This window comes from Aphelocoma coerulescens, chromosome 4, assembly GCF_041296385.1.
Source record: "Aphelocoma coerulescens isolate FSJ_1873_10779 chromosome 4, UR_Acoe_1.0, whole genome shotgun sequence".
NCBI lineage: Eukaryota > Metazoa > Chordata > Aves > Passeriformes > Corvidae > Aphelocoma > Aphelocoma coerulescens.
Genome location: NC_091017.1, coordinates 52,841,553 through 52,860,047, shown reverse-complemented (window position 1 = coordinate 52,860,047; position 18,495 = coordinate 52,841,553). Strand labels below are relative to the sequence as shown.

The following is an 18,495-nucleotide window of genomic DNA, read 5'->3' as shown; positions in this document are numbered from 1 at the left end:
GCAAGAAAAACATCAGCTATTTGGTATGAGAGTATACTGTGTTAACACACCCCAAATACTTTTCTGGTTTAAAAGCTGTTTTGGACTTCATAACTATCAGTTAAAACCAGAAACAAGGAAACTGCCTCAACAGCTCAGTGTTTCAGTGATTCTACCAGCTCTCTCTTTGGAAGTATAGCTGCTGAAGTTTCAGATGTTCACACATGTATCAGCTCGTTATCACCTTCTCCACTGGAAGTGACAAATTTCTTACTGATGGAACATGTGAAGTATCATCTAGTTCAGGATACTCAGTGCTGCTATCACAAACAGCAAACAAAACCAAAAATTACTGCAGCCATGATAACAGACAATGCCTATCCAATCAGTAATAAACACCCTGGCTGCCCAGAAGGTCACTAACCTGTTACTGACCCAAAGTTCAGCAGATTCTGCATTAGTTTGTCCAGCCCTTACAACAACCTCTGTAGAGGACATTAGGCTTCACCTCCTTGACAGAGGCAGTAAGAACCACATATTCACTCTAATCTTCACAGTGCGCAAAGAATCAGTTATGGAGGAGTGTATCAGAAGATCCTAATGGACTCTTGTTGCTTCAGTATAGCACGGACAGGGCTAGGGTTCCATACTGACATCGAAAGCTCAAAATGCAGAAATTTCAGTCACACAAGAAAAGTAAGGAAAAGGCAGTGCTGCACCGTGCGCTGTAACACACCCAAACAACCGGTAGGAAGATCAACTGTCAGTAAAAAATTCATTGAAACCTAAGTCTGTGGGACCACTATAGTGACTGAAATAAATCTGACTATCCCATGCAGGGTGAAGTATAAAGTCATTTAAATTACTAACAACCTGTTCAGTCAAACAACTCCTCTGACCAAGCACGCAGAACCCACTAATATAACACATCATTTACTGTCTGACCACTGTCCTCATTTTTGCCTGGTTACATGACCTGTTTGGCTTTCCCTAGTGTTGTCAGTGTGATTTTGTATCTTAGGCATTGGTACAAAAGTAGCCACAGTTAATAAGCCTCTTCTAAAAGAGGCTTAAAGAAATCTTTCCAAAAGCATAATGGAGTTTCAGGAGAAATGTTTATCTCTTTCCATACTTCTGCACGTCAGAAAAAACAAAACATAGATCACAAAAAAAACCCCAAACATGTTTTCAGAACAAGCTTGAAAATTAGATGTACATAAAGAGAACTTTTTTCCCTGATATATTTTCCTTTGCTATGGCTTCAAAAAAGTTCAGTACCCTTTTTTTTAAACAAGCCAAGGAATGCTATCCTTTAAAAGAACAATTACTTCTAATTTTCTTCTTTTTTAAAGAACTTCTTTTCCATCACCTTTTTCTAAATCTCATCTTCATCCTGATCATCTCTGTTTCTTGTGCCTAACTATCAAAGGAAATACAGTAAAACCATTTCATTTAGGAAGATGTTCACAACTCATTCCAGGTGACAACGAAAGGAACGAAGTGTATTATCTTCCTTATACATTTCATTGCAATCAAATGTATGATAGACTTCAATAGTAGTAATAAGATGAAAGATTTTAAAAAATCCTAATTTTTAATAGGTTTATGCAAAAAACACTGATAATGCCCATTTCTCTATGTTCCACAACCTCCAGTAGAAGTATTAACTTGTGAAAATTTTGTTTTCTATTCATAGAAATGTTTTAAAATAAAGACTATTACTTTTTTCCTCTTCATATGATCCTCCAGAGCTGCTGCTGTAGCGAGATTCCAGTCTGTGGTGCTGGCGGTTTAAGTTGCTGTTCAACCCGCTGTAGATGTCCAGGTGTGCGTAGCTGTAGGTGCAAATAAAGCAGAATTAGTAACTGACGTTCTATGACAAACATTAGTCAGGGTCTCCCAGCAAAACTATTTCAGCAAAACTCTTATACAAAAACCAATTCATCTTACAAAGGATAACCAACATGATGCCAAAGCATCTCAGCCGTTTAAGACATACCTTCTCTAGCAACACTAGATAAGGGGATTCAAAGAGATTATCCACTATAAACTGTATTTCTGTTCGAACATTTTCACTAACATTTATGTACATTAAAATACTTGTTACCATTATACGTAAGTCGTTCTCACTCTTGAACAAAATAAGGAAATCCATGCATGACCTGGCAGAGACATATGCAGGTATACACACGCTGTGTCCAAGATCCTACCTCACTAATCTGATAAACTATAAAGAAATCAGAGAAATGAGAGTGCTAAAAGCACCATTTCCAAGCTGTTTCTACATAAGTTTTTTTAATTCTCTCCTCCTGGCAAGTCCAAGATGTATAGGGTAGATCTTGCCAAGAAGCATATAACCTGGGGAGGTTTTAGACAACCCTACAGTATATGCCAAAACTTGCAGAGACTTTCAAAACTGCCTTCACTACTTTACCAGTTTCTTCAGCTCCAGCCCCCATAGCAGCCAGGTGCTTGTCTGTGTCTTGCTAGGCTTAACTCTGAATGACACCTCGCATTCCAGGTTTCTGTGATTTACTTTCATACAACTCACCCCAATTTAATCCTAGTATTGGGGTTGCCTCTGCCAATATATTTACTATTCTAATTATATAGACATAATTACCGTAGGGAAGGAAAAAAGTGTCCAACTGGGAAACTATATTAGAACTGTAATTATTAAGGCTCTCAAGTTGTCTGAAACTCGTTTGCAAATTTACTACATAGTTGGTACTCTATACAATGGCACGTGCACACTTTTACTCATGCTAATTACAGAGTCTCCACTCCCTTTTCACTTTAAGGTTAGCTATCCATATTAACACAAAATTACAGCATGCCCACAGTCAGTTACTGTTGAGCTCCAAGTACACAGCCTGACTAAGCCTATATCAGCTCCTTGCTTTCCACCAGCCTCAGTAACAGTGTCTGGCAAATTTCTCCAAAAGATTATCCTTAAATAGCTCAAAAATTAGGGAGGGAGAAATCTGTTTTAAAGTTAGCTGTAATGTATCTTGACATAGGCACCAGGCATTCAAATACCCCAATTAGGGAAAATAAACTAGCTTGCAACACATAGGTGCTGCTCATTTCTAGAGAGGTAATAAACCAATTTGCGAATCATAAAATCACAGAATGACCTGGGTTGAAAGGGACCTTAAAGATCATCTCATTCCAACCCCCTGCCACAGGCAGGAATACCTTCCACTAGACCAGGTCTGAGAGCCCCATCCAGCCCGTCCTTGAACACTTCCAAAGATGGGGCAGCTGCTTCTCTGGGCAATGTGTTCCAGTGTCTCACCACCCCCACCTTACAGTATAATTGCTCTTATGTGAACATACACAGTCCAGTTTAACAGCAGCTAATTTAGGAACCAACAACAATATAGCTGTAGCAACATAATGCTTGACCTGGACTGGAGTTCAAACTACAACTGAGGCTGCTACTGTTAATCCCAAATAGTATTCTAGTTCTGTTGACATGCATGACATTAAGTGGCATGTAATCCTTGCAATGTAGACATACCTGGAGCTGCTAAGATGTGAGTATTTACAGTACCTACCAGGAATTCCTGTAATTCAACTAATAACTGCTCTTTGAGGAGATACTTACTTCTCTTCGATACTGTCTTTCATGTGTTTACTGTCAGGGTTGCCATCTGTGGGAGCCACCATTGTATTGCTACTAGAAGTGGTACCTGTGAATTATGGACAAGGAAATATGTTGGTCAGTAAAAAGGAAAAGTAGTCTTAAGCACTACATGATCACCCTTATTTTCTTGTCCTTGCCAAGAGCCCTAATCAGGTTTACTCTGCAGCAACTGGCACAAACTGAGCCATACAAACTACTTTCATGTGTGATAAAGGATTGTGAGCTGCTACCGTAATTTCACTAACCAGAAAAAATAAAAATAATCTATTCCAGGAATCTCTGATTCTTCAATGTAAATTAAGTAGAAAGTTTTTTAAGCAGAGACCCATTTCCTTTTTCCCTGTATTATACACCTCATAATCTGTAAAATGTAGTTGGACTTTGGTTATCCATTTAATTCAAACTACAAACAGATTAAGGATTAAAACCTAATAGCCTGCAGTGAAGCTTTTAACAATTTTCTTTTAGGAGAAATTTGCAAGCATCACACTGAACTGACAGGCCCAATTGGAAGCAATTTTGCACCCTTCCAGCCTTTGCTATTCTAAATTATATTAAGTGCAAGAGCCCCACAATTTTTTTCATATTTTTTAAACACTTTAAAGAACAAGTGCCAATGCATTCACCTTGTGATCCAGATAACCCCATATCATAGGTTCAGGCTGCTTCATAGTACTGACAAATTTGCAGCACAAAAGTTAAGCCCTTGGTTAGATACCCTCCCCACATCCATGTCTTTTGCAGATTGCTTTGACAGATACTCCACCAAAACAAGACAGCTTTCCCCCACATTTCTCAGCATGTTCTTGGACTGAAGCATGAGGGAGACACTTCTGGTATTTTCAGCAGTTTGTTTTTTTTTGATGATTGATCTATTGTTAATTATTTCTAGATAAATTTTCCTAAGTAAGTGAACTTAAATCCTCTTGAAACAATTCCTATGGATGCAGCTTGTGTCTGTCACAGAACTTAAAATAACAACTTGGATGGATTTAAAATTATATACATTTTCCCCATGGTTTGGCTGACTAGACATAAAAGTCATATAGTGAGGGTAAACAGTGCAAGGTCTGAACACAAAGTCAGATGCTTATATTAAGACAAACCTGTCCTTTGTGAACCTATCAGATCTTCTTCATTAGGAACTCTGGGTACACCAAAAACTGCAGATCTTGTAAGACAAACTTTTAAAGGTATTTTTAGAAACAGAACCTTGCACTCCTATTGAGTATTTACAAATGAACTCCAGTAGCAAAACTGATTGATAGCAGTATGTTTATAATTGACAATAATAACAGTGTAAGTTAGTTAAGTCAGTAAATGCTTACCTGAAGTGACAGAGGGGATTTTGTAACTGGATGTAATGCGGTAATATGGTGGATTATCCATATGGGTGACTCCTGAACTGACAGGATCTGTAAGCTGAAGTTCACTCACCAGCTCTTCTAGTAGTTGCATTGTTTTGTCTCTACCCAAATAAACAATGACTTTCTTTACCTGCCATAAAAAAACCCATATATATATATATTTATACAAAGAGATTTGAATACCACAACTTGTTAGAATCAGTTTCTACCTGCATTGCAAGCGAGGACATGTGAAGCTTACTCTAGTTCTAGAAGCAACCAAAATGGCTTTCCCAGTTGTCAATAGCAGCAAGCATGGGAAATATACCACAACAGTAATAAAGTAAATTTTCTCAGTTCCAATCTTCTGACAATAAAGTCTGAAAGTATGTCTTCTGAAAATTATTTAAGAAGCAAAATGTTTTCTTACAAAGGTTTTAGCAGCACCTGAGATCAACACTGGAATGAATGTATTCTGATATAATTTCTTTTTGATACTTCACAGTTCTGTTCTATACTATTTATTTTCCTGCAGTTATCATATTTTTCTTCATGCTATCCTGCAGTGCTCTCACATACATTTTGACATAAAATAAAATTGGTTTTGAGGGTGCTTGGGATGGTTGGTGGGGTTTTTTGGTATAATACTTGGTCATGAGAGAATGATGCCCTACATGGTATAACAGGTGCTTTGTTTTCCTGTATTATCTGTCTGCTTTTTAGATATATACTAAATTATAGTGTGGGGGAAAAAATTGTTCAGTGTATACTCAATAAAATTAATCTGAATTTAGCTATCAAACTCTTAATATTTCTTTTTATGACAAAGGAAAATAAAATGCTAAGACATATGTAGAATTTTAGTAACTCTTTTACATTTTTTATTACTTAATCACTAAATAAGGTCTGTGGTCCTCATATAGTCCTGAATTTTGACAACACGTAACTCTTAAGACAGCTAGTGGATGTTTCAGACTTATCACCCTCAGCAAATTGCAGTAGTCAGTAAGTTGCCTTAAGGAAGCCTCAGCAGTCTTCAAGGTGAGATATCCTTTCTCATTAATTTGCCTTCTCAAGTCCATTCCATGAATGACAAATTAATTGATTTAATTGACTGAAAAATTGATCCTGTAATTTTGACACAGATGTCCAAAGTAATGCAAACAAAAGAACCAAATTTGATTTGCTCATAGTATTTAGTGGTCATAAAATACAGGGTGGAGATTTTGATACTATAAATCTTACCTCACATTTTTTTTGGTGATCTTTGCTGCAAGACATACTACTAAGTTTTAAAATATAAATAAGCACCAATGAGAGACCTGTCACATACTCACATAAGGCAAAAGGCTGGGTTCACTGTTCACTCCACAAATACTGATCAAGAAGTGCAAAATTATTTTCAGATTCTTTGGCCAGCTGTCTGCCAAAGTTGTCCAGACATTTTCTATCTCTGACCAAGCCACTTCATCACCATACTAGAAAACAAAATAAATGTATGTCCTGAAAACTCCATCAGAAAACATTGTACTCAGAAGTGATCTGTACTGATCAAGTGGAACAGGCTCTAGAAAAAGGAGACAAAAATCTTGTAGGAAACTGTTGCCTTTTTAATGTTCTGGAATTATGCTTTCACACACATTAATTTTTAAAAACATATTCTGGAAATAACTATTTTCTTCTATAGATATAAATGTATAAAAATATATCTAAAGATATGTGTACATACCATATATTTATTGATATATAATACATTAGGCTAAGGAAGTTGGGCCTTTTTAGTCTAGAGAAGACTGAGGGGGGGTCTCATTAATACATATTAATATCTCAAAGGTCAAGAGGATGGTGCCAGACCCTTTTTGGTGTGCCTAGTGACAGGACAAGGAGCAACGGGCATACACTAAAACACATGAAGTTCCACCTCAACATGAAGAATTTATTTTGGTTTAGGATGGCAGAGCAGTGGAAAAGGCCACCCAGAGAGGTCATGATGCCTCCTTCTATGGAGACCAAAAACCCACCCAGACAAGTTCTTGTGTAACACGCTCTAGGTGACCCTGTATTGGCAGGGGGGGTGGTCCGGATGGTCTCCAGAACTCCCTTCCAACCCTAACAATTCTATGAAATTTAGCAGAGACCCAGTCTCCCAGTTGCTGACAATCCTGAATAAAACTCCACAGACCACACACTGACAGGAGTTTTTAATTTAGATTTCAAAACATGATCTCTCATCAGTAGGATTCTCATATAACATGAATTGGCAGGAGCACTGCATGTGAGCAATACTTCTTCTCTGTTGGAAGTAGCTATGACAGGAAGAAGAAGAGTCAGTCAGCCTCTGGTAGCAAGATAGGTTCCAAAGCCCCACTTTGAGATCATAGGTATACAGGCAGCTTGGTATTCTCTATTCAGCTAGACATCTACATTGCAAAACATCAGTTATATATTGTTACTATAGATAACAATTACTATAACATTTATATTACATATTACATATTACATATTACATATTACATATTTTTTGGAATACTTCAAAACTATAGGGTGTAGTCTGGGCATACTAAGCACCTCCACAAATATGAACAATAACTCTTGAAAGCTTGGTGACATAGTATCTCTGAACAGTATTTTCTTGCATCCTAAACAAAACAATCCACTGAAACAAGACAAGCACATAAAGTAATTAATTTTACCTTTGCAGTCATGTACATCAGATTGTTCAGAACCATAGCTGTAGCCTGTGGTGATCCCCAGCCTTCTCCTCGCAGCCATCGTCTACTGTTCACCATCATTTCTCTGTCTTTCAAAGAATCTTCTTCATCTTCGTCTTGCCGACGAATGGTTGGCAAAGGTTTCAAGTCTACCAACTCAATATTGTTCATCCATGGCAGCAGATAATGGAGCATCACCTGTCTCCCAGCTGGGTGAGCTGTTTGGATTCTCTGACTTACTTCTGCCATTCAAAAATTAGGTACATACATGAATTCCAAAACAATAATGAAAACTGGTTTGGTGATAACAACAACCATGAGCCCAGCACACCATACTGATATAATGTAATGCTGATACAGATGCGATTTTATTTGCTTAGCTGACTAGTGCCATTTCATAATGAAAAAGCCCATGGTCTTCAGCAGAGCTAACTGAAGATGCTGCTGACCAACAATATGTGGAAGAAATCACATTAGTATGCATATATGTGTGTGTATGTATGTATGTGTATATATACTCCTTTAATTGGAGGAAGGAACTCAAAACCTACAGCATAAAAAAATGTACCAAGTTTGACAAAAAAACACTTAAAATTTTTTTCTTCCCAGATTAGTCTTAGTAAGTTTTTTTTAATTGATGTAAGAGGTAATTATTCTACAATTGTTTAAAAATGCTACAGAAAAATGTATTTAAGCAATCTACAGTAAATAAAAACACACCAGAGAGAACAATGAAAGAATGATTTTAAAAACCAATTGCAAATTATTTCTCTAATGTGATTTTTCATGGTTATTAGAAAGGAAGTAAAAATATTTTTGATTCATCTTCTTTCGCCTTGAATATATTTCAAACACAAGTGAACAAAAACTGTCACTCGGTTTTTTTGTCTCCTTTTGGTATGATGATGATGTTGTCCTGATTTTAGTGAATTACATATAAATCAGTTATTGAAAAATAAGAATTATGTATTTTGTACAATGCTGTTGACTTGATTAAGTTTTTTGTTTTGTTTTAAAATCATACCTGAGAAGATAGCCAGTGTCAGTTCAGGATAAGTCCTTGCTAATTCTTCTGACAGTTGATAATATGACATAGAATACAAATGTGGTAAAGGGGAAGGCTGTCCCAAAACCCCATCCATCCGCTGAACTTCCAGTTTGTGAGCATAACGGAACATCTTTGGTTCCAAGATCTACAACAATAATGTTCAGAATTTGAAGTTAACTATAGAGCTACTGTAGAAATTTTTATATAAAAATCACTTAAGTTCATGTATCTACTCTCATTTAATATTTCTTATCTCTGCAGTGCATTTGCTAGCACTGTAGTAAATTAATTATATATTTAATGTAGTAATTTAATAGAAGACTAGCCTAGATACATTTCACTTGATGAGTTTCCAGCAATAAAGTTCCAAAATCTGCTTTCACAAAATACCATCTTAAATACAAATTTATCTATAATGAATTGTGAAATACTACTTAACATTTGCATACCACACAATAACGATTTTTGCTCATCTATGAGACATGGATAGGAACAACATAATCTTTGATGTGATAGACATGCAGCCGGAGGCTAAAGCACTCTGATACTTTAAAAATCAATTTGGGCTGATCTTAAGCAGTAGTATCAACTTAAGAAGAAAGATAGGGATGATGTATGAATAGCAGTGTGACTTCAGTGGGGACTTCACTGTTGAATTCAGCTGACAGCGAAAACCTTTGAAAAAAACTCCAAGACTTAAGGTCTGAGCCACAATCAGCACAGATTTATTTATTTTTACACACTAATGCTGCCTGTAAGATTAAGCTTACCCCTGAATGACCTCAGAAAGGAATATACAAAAGTAAATTAAATGGGTAACAAGATTTCACTGTCATCTCTCCACAGGGACAGATGAAAAGATGTTTGGTAATAGTGCAAAAATCAGAGAACTGACTGCTACCCCAGTAGACAGTGAAGGCTTGGGAAGCAATTTATTTCTCTCTGAGGTGCTTTCGGACAAACGGAGCTATATATCACTGTTTTGGGGCCAAATCAAGAGAATCCTGATTTAGGTTTTGTTTCTTGAAAAAACAGGTATTATGAAAATACAGGTCTTGAGTGCATGGAATAGGCACACTTTCAGGGAAGCCTACTTGTGCCAGGTACAGATCTGGCCTAACTATGTACTGAAATAGAGAAGAAAAAAATACACATTGTATATCATTACTGAAGACAACCAAACAGTAACAGATTTTTTTTTTAATATATAGGATAATTCTTATTTTAAAAGAAAAAAATAATAATCAAAATTAGCTTACAAACCTGCAATAGTTGCATAGCAACTTCATAGATAGCCCTAGCAGAATCAGCTGCTTTAAATAGTATCAGATTCAGGAGGGTCACTGTATCACACTGGTAATCCCTAGGAAAAAATTCCAAGTATGAAAAAAGTAAAACTGCATTTGGTTTTCTAACATTTGAATTTACTGAAGTTTAATTTACAAGGGATATGATAGGGGATAGCATAATATTTGGAGAAGTTTCTCTAGTAACACATACACACAAACAGCGGTGATCTTTCCTCTCTACAGAAGCAAACCCCACAGTTCTACATGAAGACACACACTGAAAATGGAAGTTTGAAGGTTTTGAAAAATGCTGTAGTACCTGTTTTGGAACACGCTGGCTATGGCTTTAAAGCAGCCAGCTGCTACCCGCTTGGAACCTGTGTAACACCGGTCAACGGCCCAGTACATGAGGTTACTCTGGTCAGGATTGAGTTCCAAGAGCAGCATGACTGCCTCGCAGCCTAGCTGGTGAACCTAGGTAAGAGTAAATATATATTTAAAAATATAGAAAAAAGACTAACTTACAAAATGGCATAAAATAGGGAAATAAATATTTAAGAAATCTGAAACCTTTGGGAACATAAAATCTGTTCCATCCAAAACCAATGACACAATAGCTTAAAGTAACAGCAGAAAATTCTATCACACTGTTTAATGTTCAACGTGCACACAGTCATAAATTATGGACACAAATAACTAGAGAGCTCTACTGACATTTTTTCCCCTTCAGTTCCAAGGTTAGTTTGAGCTATTTACTATTTTTATGTCTTGCACTGAACACTGCCCTGAAAGCACTAGATACAGAGAAGCATTTAAACACGTGCAGGAATTCCAGTGGGATACAAGGGACAGATCTGCATGGAGATTTGCACCTTCCCTGGAATCAAAGTAGTCCACAGGAGCTGTATTTTTATGTAGTCCTAGCAATACAGGGCAATAGAGGTCCTACCTTTTAAGCTTGCCTTACTGTTTATATGAAAAGTTTGGTCCTCCTAACGCCAAAGGACCCCAAGGAACTCTACAGTCACACAAGAGTTCATGTTCAAAATCTCATTCCTTTAAATTTGTGGAACACCTGCTTATTACTACAACTTAACATAGTTCATCAGTTTATAACCAATACACAGTGCTTCACCCCTTGTCCTTTCCTCTTCCACTCTGTTGATTCTTAGACTGTGATTAGGGGCCACCTTCCTCAACAGGGCAAATACACATGAAGGACAGTGTGAAACCCTGCACTAGTACTGAAACAGCTTTGAGCTTAAGTCACTCTAGAGCATTTAGGCAAATCTGACTGCAAACTCACTAAAACATATATTTGAAGGCACTCATAGTTGCAAAGCAATGTTGACATTGCCTGTATTACCTTTTTATCTTGTGAATCCAAAATATTATCCAGCCATTTGTACAAATAGCCATCAGATGAAAGCCCAACATTGTCTGCAACAGGGCCACAACACAGTACAGCAGACATAGCCTTTGGAAAGCAATTGAAAAACACATTTTAATAACTCAGATACAGGAAGTGCTCTTACCAAGTCCATTAAAATATCAGGTAAGTGAATTCTAACCCGTTAAGGGAGAAAGACCAAGGGTAATAAAAAATGTTTAACATTTTACTCAAGAAATTATTCATTCATATTTTTCTCAACTTTCAAATACAAGGAAGGGTCAATACTAAAATGCTGACATATTGAAGAGTTAATAACCCCAGTTTCATTGTTAATGTACATTTAGATTAAAGCCTTTAACTTAAGCAAATGAGAACTAAAGTCACAGGAAGTGAACATTCAGTAGTAATTTTAAGAAACTTCTATAGCAAGTAATAAAGCAGAAGAAAAAAAAAGGTGCTAAGTCATGAATGGCAACATGGATGTGAAAACCACATCTGAAAAGCCCAAATGTCAAATTTGCATCACATCAACATAACAATCTATTTCCAAAATTCAAACATGCTAAAATACCTTTAATGCACAGTACTGGTGTCTGTTTATTCGCATGTTTCTATCACTGTATCTGTCCAGGGGAGTAAACATGATACTGAAAGGACCTGCCCAGTGACTGAACAGCATAAATAGACTGTGGCGTAGACTCTGCTGTGGAAAGACACTTCTTCTCTGGTGTACTGTAAGAAAAGCCCACAGTTATACACACTCCTCTTGTAATTCTTTAAAACAAAGTATGTAACCCAAACAGACCCAAACAATGAATATAAAAGGGAAAATCCATGAAAGACCCACTATTTTAACACCATAATACCTGGACGTAGGTTTGTCCTGTTTAATGCCAGTAGTGTACAAGAACAAGCTATTTTTTAGTCCACAGAATTCAAATACATAGACAACCAACAAGACTTTGCCAAATAGTACCAAAAATCTCTCCTAAAACTCATGCTGCTAAAGTTATATTCAGAACTGATGTCACAAATTATTTTAATAAAAGTATTCTGAAAGTCCAGATAAAAAGCGTCTTTTTGTTTAGTTTCTTCTTGGTTGGTTTTGGTTTTTTTAAATATCCTGCATATTTAATACAGTAATCAGAAGTTACATTTGTACATACCTGGAACATTTTGTATGATATTTGCCACTAAGGCACTAAAATGGCATCTGATATCTTTCAATGTATCAGAATCCTTTTCATTTTCTGCTTCTAGGAGTTGTCTTGTTAGATCAACATACTCAAGTAAAGTGTTGTTGAGGGAATGTGTTTCATTATCAAGGCCACCACTTGCACTTAAAAATAAAATAAATTTAGAAAACCAAATAGCATGATAATTACATATAACATTTGAAAATCATTCTTATTTTATCTTTAAAAAAACCTACACCCTCATCACTGCAAATACTTAATTCAAAGTAATTTCTTCATCCAGCTTCTACACCAGTGTTAAAATAAAAAAGTCCAGCAAAAGCAAACTAATAGTCAAACCTAATTACCCAAAGTCACTCATACTTCTACAGAACTAGTTCCTATACTGGGAACAAGTGTTAAAAATAATAATTAAAAACCCCAAATGCAAAGTCTCTTCCCCCTCCCCTAGTGAGAACCTTAAAAGATAAAGGAAAGTATGATTTTAATAGCTGGACTCTAAAATACCAGCATGCTGAAAGACATTTCAGCAATGCTTCTGAGGCAACATTCTGAAATATACTGTAGTAGCTTGCTTAAGGATTGAGAATTTCACAGTGATTACATCGTTAAGGTTGACAAATACATGTCTAAGTATCATTGTCTAACAGAGTGGGAGGAGGGGGCTAACCATCTCCTAGCCTACCTGCTCTTACACAATTCCACATGCATAGCAAAAAATGCCCAAGGGACTTGTAAAACATATGCCAAAACTACTTCTTTCAAAGCGTCTCTATACAAGTAGGGTAAACTGAGGAAAAAAATCTCAATAACCAAGTTGATATTCTGCATCCTTCAAAATTCCAACATTAATGAGCAGTAGTCTTCTCTGCACAGGATGTGCTGACTAGCACCAGCACTCCAAGTGAGGCAGAAGTCCCTGAATTATCACAGAATAGTCACGATTTGCACAACTGGTGTGATGTTTGAGCACACACAAACAAGAAGGAACATGACATACTGCCTGTTCAAAGTAATGTCCTCAGGAATAGTAACATTTTAAATAAAACATAGAACACGGTGACAAAGAACATGGGAGAGAGAGGGATCAGAAAGCCAGCAAAATTCTGAGTTTTATAAACCCATGTCAATTTATTTAGTGGTATACTAAAACTCATTGATGAATTTTGCAAGCTTGTTATACTGAGTCATAACTATATCAGTGACAATTTGCAAACATCAACAACTTCTCATCCATGCTGCCCCTACCTGTGACTAATGACACCAGCATCTGCCAACAGTTCAAATATTCGTACTAGCTGTACTCGTAAAATATCTCGACGCCTGCGCCGTTTCATGTTCTGTTTATCAGAGGAAACACAGAATTAAATGAAGCAGAGGAAAAACTAAGTAGAAAACCAGTGTGGAATATAAAAGCATTATTATACCTGTACTACAGCTGGCATCAGTTACTAGAAGTGCGAACCGTTTAAGACAAGTTACCAAAATTGCTAACAATTTTAATAAACCAGACAATGAACAAATGTTTTCCCTGTTGCAACTCAGAGATACACCAGGTTTGCTATTATATGTATTATCCAGATAATGGTTTTTGTCAGTCTCCTGTCACTAAGTGTAACACAGGAAACAGTGAAGTGCAAAAGGCAGTCTTCCTACATATTTTGAGGGAGGTGATTCTGTCTTTCTGCTCCACTCTTGTGATACCCCACCTGGAGTACTATCTTCTGGGGTCCATAAGCACAGGAAGGACATGGGCATATTGGAGGGGGTCCAGAGGAGGGCTGGAACTCCTCTCTTGTGAAGACAAGCTGCAAGTGCTAGGGCTGTTCAGCCTGGAGAAGAGAAGTGTCCAGGGAGACCTCATTGTGACCTTTCAGTGCTCAAAAGGGGCTTATAAGAAAGATAGGGACAAACTCTTTAGCAGGGCCTGTTGTGATACAACTAGAGGCAATGGTTTTAACCTAAAAGTGGGTAGATTTAGACTAGATATAAAAAAGACACTTTTTATGATAAGGGTGGTGAAACCCTAGAACAGGTTGCCCGGAGAGGTGAGAGATGCCCCATCTGTGGAAACATTCAAGGTCAGGTTGATGGGGCTCTGAGAAACCTGATGTAGCTGAAGATGTTCCTGCTCATTTCAGGGTGGGTGGACTATGTGACCTTTAAAGGTCCTTACAACCCAAAATATTCTACAATTCTCCAATTTATATGCAAGCCTGACGAAATACACTACACTACAGCAACATTTTGAAACAGAAGTGCTTTCCCATCATCTGTAATTACAAATTTATTACTTATAGGAATACTACAGTTACCACAAAAAATACTGAGTAATCATCTCTGGATTTGTTTTTTTATTCTATGAATACCTACTGAGAGTTCTAAACCTTGCTGTAAAACAAGCTCTCCACTGGAAAATTTTTCATTAGAGCCGTCAGATGAGTTTACAACCTGCTTCATTAAAACAACAACAACCCCAACAAAGTTGGACAGTAAAACTCAATTCTATGTCATGGGTACCACTAATAGTGGGAATGTCACTGATGATATACCAAAGTAACAACTGTGTAATACTATGATTAGGTTAAAGAAATCAAAAGAATGTGGAAAATGTTACAGTATTTTTTCATCATTTGAAACAAAATCTCTGATACAGAAATAATAGCTCAAACATGAAGTTCTTCTAATGTAAACACCTCACATCATTTAAAAAAGCAACATTTCACCTTTTTATCTGTTATACTGACTGTTTTTACATGCAGAAAGTAAAGGACATAACTAACACTTCCTCTTTGTGGAAAGACAGTTAAAACTGTACTCAGTATAATGGAAATTATTTAATTACCTCTGGCCTTCTTTCAAGTGCTTCCTTAATTATAGGATGTAATTCTTCTATTAGTTCCCTGAATTAGAATAATTAAAAGGATAAAAACAAACATCAAATTAACATCTCAACTGAAAGATATTTCTCAGGAACTAGTGTTACAACATAAGTTAAAATACCCTCAGGTTTTCCTCTTTACCTATAGCTTTTAAAAGAGAACTTTCCTAGAAAGATATTTTCCTAATTTAAAGCAGATTATTAAATTAATGTCTAAACAATTATCCCTAAATTTGCATTCTCCAAGTATTATGTCTTATTTCTATCACAGATGATTTTCATTTATTTTTATATTAGAGGTTTAACAAAGCCATATGGTGTAAATAGATACCATTAGGGGGAAAAAGAAGATGCTGGCAGCTTATCATACAATGCTCTTTCAGGTATTATGATGCATTTAGACTAGATATAACTAGTTGTTAATATTGTTTCTTTAAGTCCAGCAAGTCAGACCAGTCTCTTTGAAAACTGAAACAGGTTTTGACACTGTGCTTAGATTCCCCATTTGTTCTGAAGCTCCACAGTCTTATTACTACTCAGTTCCTTCTGCCAAACCAAGACTCTCTTACAACTTCAAAAAGGAGGCAGGGAAAGGAGATCAGTAGTATGGAACTGTGCAGACAAAATCCTAAGGTAAAAATATATTTGGTTTACTTTTATTTGTTAACATAGTAACTACTGCCTCCAGATTTTTTGTAGTGGACACATTTTTCTACTTCCTGTGGTGCTGTAGTTGAGACATATCAAAAGCATAAATCACTTCAAGTTTTCATGGTAAATGACTGAGTCCTCTGATACCTCATGCAAAGTTTCTCCTTCAGAGAATGGGTCCAGGTGATCAGAATGCTGCACAAACTTTTGTGGTGTACTCACTTACAAGAAAGTTAAGCATGGTTAGATATTGTTCTATACTTTCTTTCAAATATAGAAAACACAGAAAATAAGTTGGAAGAAACCTCTTTGAGCTAAAATATAGTAAAGGGTCAGCTTACAATGGAGATCAAGAGATACCTAGAAGAGTTCTTATTATCAGTTACACAAAATAAAAATAATACTCTAATAAATTTAAGTGGATTGCATATACATATAATCTACAATGGAAAAAGTTCCAGAGTAAACATAACAAGTGGGGAGGAAAGTGCCTAAAACCACAAAAGCTAAACACCAAATCAATACAGAGCAGCAATGGTGGAGGGTGGGCTACAGCTAGCATCCGGTGTGAGTACATGCACTGGACAGAGAAAAAAGCTGGCCATCATAAACAAAACATATTCTGAAAAGAGAAATTACAAAAACTGATGATGATCAGATTTTTTATTTTTACTTGCTGAATGAGTTGCTTCTAATTTAGAAATCAAGGGTTTCTGGTAAAATTGTCTGTGAAAGCTTTTTCTACACTTTAGAGCTGTTAAGCAGATCTTTAGGATCATGGCACAAAGTCTTGCTTTACTCCTGGTAGCAGAGTAAAGTCAGATATTATATAAAATTATAAGATTATCAAGAGATATAAACAAGAATACGACACCTGAGGACTTCGCAGTTTCAATATTGGCTTTTTATCTGTGATAATATGGGACACAAGTGACTGGAGAGAAGCATCATCTCATTCAAAACCAACAGTATTATAGCAATCCCTGGTTCCTTCTACAGAAGCAGAGTTGGTTGCTATGCATGGTAAAACTTTGTAACTCTCATTATAAGAGATTGGCTGCTGTCAGAGAACATCTGATGGCCTTCCCTGGAGGTTTTCTTCCCCTCAGATGTTCTCACTCTTCGTTCATCCTCATAAAGAGCAATTGGCAATACCAGTAAGGAGAGCTTATCAACTCTTACAAACTTGATTCTAATTAACATTTCAAATGTTATTAGTCCACACAATCTGGTCTTTCAGATCAGGACACCTTTTAATACCAATAAGCTGTTTATTCTTTCTACTAACTTCTTTTTCTTTATGCAGGCATGACCTCTACATAAAATTCTTATGACCTCTAACCATCTCTATCATGCCTCTAAATGCTAGAAAAGACAGTGACAATCAGTTGTCACAGCTTTTTAAAAAACTCTTAAAAGAAAAAAAAATTTAAAAAAAAAGAAAGAAAAAAAGAGCTCCGATTCCCCAGCTTTGTAACCAATTAGCATAAAAACAGACAAAAGACAACAGTTACCTAAAAGCTCCTGGGTTGGTCCTGCCAAGTCCCAGGACAAGGGATTCTGTAATTTCCATGCTCTCAGAGCGCATCATTGGAACTATGTGCTTAAACAGGGAGGAAGGGGATGGAATGCCAATAATCTAAAAAGAAAACCAGAGTAAAGCACAATGAAGTAGTTACCACAAGGTGGTGACATGAAAACATCTACTGTAATTTCACAGTCTTCTCACACTGGACCAGTGACTCAAAATTATAAAAGTGAAACTTATCTTAGACATGGAAAAGATCTTCTGAAATAGTAAAGTAGTATTAACTACTTCTTGCATTACTGAATTTTCACAGATGACAATGAATGACTCAACATGACATACAGATGCTTTGCATATTTAATGTATCTGCCCTTCTTAGGGAAAAAGCAGATTTCTGGTGTCCAACTCTTTAGACTCCCAAGTGGTTCTCAAAGAGAACAAAGCTTTCAGCCTACAGTTTCTCAGACTTAGGGAAAGTATCTTGGTAACAAACAAGTGGAATGGGCTGCTTCTGCCAAAAATCTGCTGCATAGTCCATGAATTATCTTCATGTCTACTGTACCTTTAAAAGGATGCCAAAAAGGAGATGAGCAAAAACAAGCAAAGAAGAGGGAAAAAAAAAATCTGCAGATGATATGAAGCAAGGCAGACAGAAAAATGTCTGTCATTGGAAAAATATAACAAGATACACCATGCCTGAATAGGTCCGTGTTTCAGTTATTGAAGTGACAGGTTATTTGCTCAGAACTGCAGAAGTCTAATGACAGCAAAACCACCCCTTTAACAGCGAACAAAACATTTCCTTATTACTGCCAGACAAGACT

The 18,495-nt window shown here is 36.5% G+C and overlaps 1 protein-coding gene across 11 annotated transcripts in view; it reads right to left on the bottom strand.

Moving 5' to 3' along the window:
• FRYL (FRY like transcription coactivator) overlaps positions 1-18,495 on the bottom strand; it is a 170,776-nt gene that overhangs the window by 43,211 nt on the left and 109,070 nt on the right. For all 11 annotated transcript variants that reach the window (XM_069014158.1, XM_069014159.1, XM_069014151.1 and 8 more), the window contains 14 exons: positions 17,658-17,782; positions 15,457-15,514; positions 13,860-13,951; positions 12,582-12,754; positions 11,987-12,147; positions 11,389-11,499; positions 10,342-10,496; positions 9,997-10,096; positions 8,710-8,878; positions 7,668-7,927; positions 6,312-6,452; positions 4,957-5,125; positions 3,590-3,674; positions 1,702-1,814 (listed from right to left, as the gene is read on the bottom strand). In XM_069014158.1, coding sequence (XP_068870259.1) covers positions 1,702-1,814; positions 3,590-3,674; positions 4,957-5,125; positions 6,312-6,452; positions 7,668-7,927; positions 8,710-8,878; positions 9,997-10,096; positions 10,342-10,496; positions 11,389-11,499; positions 11,987-12,147; positions 12,582-12,754; positions 13,860-13,951; positions 15,457-15,514; positions 17,658-17,782 — 1,912 coding nt within the window. The remainder of the gene's footprint in view (positions 1-1,701; positions 1,815-3,589; positions 3,675-4,956; positions 5,126-6,311; positions 6,453-7,667; positions 7,928-8,709; positions 8,879-9,996; positions 10,097-10,341; positions 10,497-11,388; positions 11,500-11,986; positions 12,148-12,581; positions 12,755-13,859; positions 13,952-15,456; positions 15,515-17,657; positions 17,783-18,495) is intronic.